We start from the raw sequence: 6,000 nt of genomic DNA, 5'->3' as shown, positions 1-6,000 counted from the left end.
GGTAAAAAAAAAAAAGATGCACGGGGGATGGGACATTGTGGGCCAGCAAAAGGAAGTCACTTTACTTGCATGTTTAGTGTAGATGAGAAAGGGGTTTTATTTTCGTCACATTACACACTGCATGCTAAAGTGGGAAGTGCTCCAGTGTTTTGTATATTGCACCAAGGTGCTTAAAGAGGAGTCCTTAGAATGCCACATTCTACCTGCATAGAGCATTGATCTGTCCTGAGGATTTCATTTCTGGGGTGGGTTTGTGGTTTCTACTCATTTGATGTCCTGGTTTGGATGGATTTCTTCCCCATGGAATGCGAAGTGGAATATCTTCTAACAAGAACCTGATATCGTTCAAAGGTTTTTGCTTAGCACTAAGTGGCTTCTTGGGCCTGGTCCCCAGCCAAACTGTGGAGCGATTACATCACTTGGGGACGTTGAGCTGTTGCATTGATGTCACATGGTAAGTCAAGAGTGGTTTTCTGCCAAAACTTCAGAGAAGTATTTTACATTTCAGTCTTCCAGCTACACAAATGAAAACACGGAAATATAACAACAACAATTTTCTTAGTAACTAATGAGTAAATTGAGGAATATCATCTAGAAAAAAAAATGTACATTCTGGTAATACCGTAAAAAAAAAAAAAATTGTGCTACTACAATTACATTTAATGGTAATATGCCTCAAGAAAAAACATCTTTTGAACAGAATGTTCAGAAATGCAGGGTAGGTTCTGTAACTATTAGTGTTTGGGCTAAGCAATATATAATTTCTGCAACAGAGAGATGATCTTATTTACTGAGCTTTCCAGCACATATTGTTAATTGGATGGCAGATATTTTCATTTCTCCCTGTTTATCTTGGAAAAAATGTGAAAATGTGTTGCAAAGAGGAGAACATTTTGTTTAACATGATGTGTGAGCTATGTGGTCATTTAAAATATCCTACACACTAAGTGCAAACACATCATTTCATTAGGCTGGATTATATTTCAAATGTAACAAAAACGAAGTCTTGTGAAATTATGCTTCATTTGGCACATTTGTTTTCCAAATATTTTACTGAAACAGAAATATGTTTATTTATCCTGCCAATCACATCTGTCCTAACATTTCTGTGCGAGTGATGCCAATATATAGCTTATATGGCATGACTACATGTTTTTGGTAAAGTTGAATTCCAGTCTAGATCTAACTAAGCTTAAATCTGCTCCCACCCCTTCCTAACTCCTATTCTAACTACCCTGTGGAAGGAAGATGCTTTTTCTTACCTATTCTCAGGGCACTCCAGCCTGGTCATGTTGCCGGCTCCCAGCAGTCGGCTTCAGGGGAAAGGAGGGACAGCCGACAACCGTAAGCCCCATAATAAGCCTAGGGGTGACGTCACCACCCAGGCAATCCAGCTGATGGGGAGCTCAAGTAACCAGACTGGAGGGCCCTGAGAATAGATAAGAACTAGCCTCTTCCTTTTATAGGTAGTTCGTATAATGCTACGTACTAGACATGTACGAATAGTTTTGAACGAATTAAAAAATTTGTACGAATTTCTGGAAATTCGTACATTCGTGAGGATCCGAAATACAAATTTTTATGCATACGAATTTTGGATCATTTATCATAACAAACTTTCATTATTGTTACGAAAAGTTAATGAAACTAAAGGTTAAAAACCCATGAAGTCAGCACAGTACAGGGATGGTGGGAGCCCCTCATAATGATAAATTTATTATAATGAACTTTTGTTGTTGTTACGAAAAGTTTACGAACCTAATGAAAAGTTGTATTTCATACGAATCCGAATTGAATTTCGGCCACAATTTATGAATTAATTTTAATACAAAACAGAATGGAATGAAACAAAACAAATGTATTGATGGCACACATGTCTACCGTGTACACACGACCAGACTTTCCAGCAGACTAGGTCAGAAGGGATTAGTCCATCGGACAATCCGATCGTGTGTGGGCTAGTCCGATCGTTTTTCGAATAAAAAAATCAGACGGACCTAGAAATAGAACATATTTCAAATCTATCCGACTCATTTTCCGATGGACTAAAATAGGGAAAACCGTTGGACCAAATACGACACAAGGGAAGCTATCGGCTACTGGCTATTGAACTTGTTTAAAATTAACTGACTTACGAACTGACTTAGTTCGCGTGTGGCCAAGTCCGTAAGAACTCCGCCCAAAGTTCGTCGGGAAGACCTTCGGACCTAGCCGGTCGTGTCTACGCGGCATAAGCGCTACTAGGAGGGTGGAAGCCATTTTAGGTTAAGTTAGATCTAGACTAGAATTCCACTGTAAGCATAAATAGTCACTGCTCACAGTATGTTTCAGTTCTCTTATTAAGAAAATGTGCTATGTGGTTTGTGTAATGTTCTCATTTATGTACTATAATGCTGTGCTTACTATCATTTTTATTTTATTTTAAAACTTATTTAACTATTAGGCTATGTGATGGGTACTCTAAGGGGTCTGCTTATGGTTTGCCAGCATTTCCCTAGAGTCTTATCTGTCAGTAGAGTTCCCTGGCAGTTGAACATATAACTATATACTATATCTAAATGTTGGATGTCCACAGATATCAACTTAAGCTGGCCAGAGGCATTAGAGAGAAGTCAGATGTGCATGTACAGTCCAATGATAATTACTCCTGCGCCCTGATTAGGGCAATAGAAAAGGGAAACATAGTACAGATAGTTCCAGCACCCTGGAAAACAGTACCAGACAGAGCTTTCTAACCTGCCTGCTGTTTTATTCCCTGAGAACAAACTTTCAGTGCTGTCAATCGCTGTTCTGTAGACCAGAGGTGGCAAAATCAATTTAATTGTGGCCTTTCAACAGCACTATGATTGTAGCTGTAGCTTGTGTTTGACACATGTGCTCTAGACACTGAATTCTCACAGATCCAGACAAAAAAAAGGTCAGATTTGGAGACCTTTAACTTGAGCCCATACTTTACAGAACAGTTGAATGGGAAAACACAATCCTACATCCCAACAATAATTTCTTTCAGATGGTTTATAAATATGCATGTTTCAATAAACATATTAAGCATATTAATGCCAGTGGATGAAGGTGAGAGTGAAGGTAAAAGAAATAAAAAATTTACAAAATTAATCTAACATGGCGGCCGCTGGCCAAGCGCATCAGTTTCCCATTGTACGCCTCCTATGGCTATTTAAAGGGCCGGTGTACAGCTACTGCAATTTGCGGGAATTAATCAACCTGCCGGAGTATAATGGCGGCGGCTGGTTGGCAAGTGGTTGAAGTAGCAATAGCAAAATATGCCCCGGTCATGAAGGGGGTAAAACCTTCCAAAAGGTCAACTGGTTAAAATATAAATATTTATGATATAAATATCATATACAAACATTATATACAACTGGGCCTTCCTTCTTCTTGCCACAAAGAGGTAAAGAAGTACCTCACACATGTACATGGTCCATCAACAAAGTCACAATATACTTTGTGGAGTCTTGCTGCCTGTAATTCCCATTGAGACATTTGTGTGTCTATTGCTACCCAAGCCCTTCTAAATACATTTTATTTAAACACTGATAAAATACAGTAAATCTCTAATATCCAAGTATCTTGTTAAAAACGTGTAGTTAACAACATTTGCTAAAAAATAACTCTCTTTATCTTATCTCTTTATGTAAAGGAGGACATCAAATGAAAGTCAACTGACTAGTATGTTGTGTTTTTAGTTCCATTTGTAATGAGGATGTGATGATTAGTAAACTGGAATGATAATGAGTTCCTCTATTATGGAAATATATAGGTGTCTCAAAAAGGCATTTGTTTGCTATTTGAAAAGGTCTAGTAAACAGAAGATGTGATAAATACATTAGCTCCTACAAATATAAACCAAAGTTGACCTTATGAAAAACGTATTTAAAAAAAAAAAAAGGACAGATATGCTGCAATCTAATGGTGGAAATACAGCTTTGTAAACAAAAAAATGTAGAAAACATCATGTTTTGGATCATACTGTCCTCAAACCTGGACTATCTTGTGCAATATTTGAAGCATACGTTTAAGGAGAAATAGTCTCCTTTTCCAAAGTATTAAATGAACCTGCATACCTCAAGTGTGATTCCTTGAATCAGCATACTGTGCTTTGAATTTTTGGCATTTTTACATCACAGAATATCTCCTCTACGTTTTCTATGCACTGTCCTGCCAAACATTTCCAGCAGGGCCAGTAAGTCTGCTGTGAAGCTGGGTTCAATTTGGAGTGTTTATTTGAAAATATCACTGACTAGTAACTGCTGGATTCCATTAATAGGTATTTTGCAAGTAGTGCTAGAATTCTAACATTTTATTTGTGATATAGTATGTATGTATAAATATACACACATGTACAGTTTATATACTGTGTATGTATATAAATACATAGTAGATTTTTTTATATTGCTTGAACATATTAGAAAAATGACTGTGCAACATTCTACTCCTGATACAAAATGCTCTACTTTTATAAAGGCCTGCTACAAAAAGCAACGCAAGTCATAAATTGCATACAGTCTTCAGGTCAGTGTACCACAATGCTGTTTTCCCCAAATACAGAATGTCTCAGTTCATTTTTTAAAACCCAGTGTTATGGGGAGGGAAGATGAGTGGTACACCCCAGCCATCCCACCAATTCCACCCAGTGGCCATCACTCATCAAAAGGGGTCCAGATGGCACACTATGTGCCCACATAAACAGACTCCTGCAGGGTTGGAGAATTGTGGTAGGGGTAGATGTTCGAGATGGCCAGAGAAAGACAGAATGGTGGGGGAAAGTACAGCGGCTAGAAGAGAGAGTAGACTCTTATTTCTGTGACTCAGCTCAGAAAACAGACATCTCTGGACAGCCTAATAAAGATCTTGGCAACTATGTGGGCAGTGTGGGCTCAAGGGGCAACTGCTTTGGGCCCCACAACATTCACTGGGCCAAGGGCAGCTGCCTGCTTTGCCCCATGTTAAAGACGGCTCTGGTTAGGGCTCGGGCCGCTCGAGCCCCCTGGGCCCCCTACATGTGTATTGGCTGCCCCGCCGCTGACATCCCTGGGTACACCTTTGGGGTCAAACATTTTGTAATGAATGCTTTCTGGGACATAACCTTCACTTTGTCTTAATACAAACAAATAATTTTGCCATGAGATTAAATACATAATGATCCTTTTACCTTGGTATACTGTATACACTGGGGAGAGAAGAATGTTTATCCAGTTTCCGACCACCTCCTGTAGATTTACTGTTACAGGGCGGCAGCTGTGCACAGAAATTATATATATAATATATATATATATATATTTAACCCCTTGATCGTTCTAGATGTTAACCAACCCCTTCCTGCCCAGTGTCATTAGTACAGTGACAGTGCATATTATTAGCACTGATCACTGTAATAATCTTACTGTTGATGTCAGTGGCAGTTAGTTCCCCCCAGCGTCAGTTAGTGTCAAATTGCTCACCGCACTATTGTAGTCCCGTTATAAGTCGCTGATCGCCACCATTACTAATATAAATAAATATAAATTCCAGTATACAGTTGTGGTCATAAGTTTACATACCCTGGCAGTATTTATGATTTCTTGGCCATTTTCTTGACCCTGAAAAAGTTTACATACCCCAGTTCTTAATACCATATATTGCCCCTTTTAACATCAATGAAAGCTTGAAGTCTTTTGTGGCATTTGTGGATGAAGCTCTTTATCTTCTCAGATGGTAAAGCTGCCCATTCCTCTTGGCAAAAAGTCTCCAGTTCCTGTAAATTCTTGGGCTGTCTTGCATGACATGCACGTTTGAGATCTCCCCAGAGTGGCTCAATGATATTAAGGTCAGGAGACTGAGATGGCCACTCCAGAACCTTCACTTTATTCTGCTGTAGCCAATGACAGGTCGACTTGGCCTTGTGTTTTGGATCATTGTCATATTGGAATGTCAAAGTATGCCTTTGATAACATACTGCATTCATCTTGCCATCAATTTTGACCAAATTCCCAAAGTGTAGCT

General features: G+C 38.9%; 1 protein-coding gene across 1 annotated transcript in view; it reads left to right on the top strand.

Moving 5' to 3' along the window:
• The first annotated feature begins 286 nt into the window (after positions 1 to 286).
• SASH1 (SAM and SH3 domain containing 1) overlaps positions 287 to 6,000 on the top strand; it is a 279,554-nt gene continuing 273,840 nt past the window's right edge. The window contains exon 1 of the mRNA XM_077486691.1: positions 287 to 454. Coding sequence (XP_077342817.1) covers positions 452 to 454 — 3 coding nt within the window. The 5' untranslated portion in view covers positions 287 to 451. The remainder of the gene's footprint in view (positions 455 to 6,000) is intronic.

The sequence above is a fragment of the Lithobates pipiens genome, unplaced genomic scaffold (assembly GCF_037356315.1).
Source record: "Lithobates pipiens isolate NorthernLeopardFrog02 unplaced genomic scaffold, aLitPip1_a1.2 Scaffold_18, whole genome shotgun sequence".
Taxonomy (NCBI): Eukaryota; Metazoa; Chordata; class Amphibia; order Anura; family Ranidae; genus Lithobates; species Lithobates pipiens.
The sequence above is the reverse complement of the archived record's forward strand: the minus strand, read 5'-3'. Positions and strand labels throughout refer to the sequence as shown.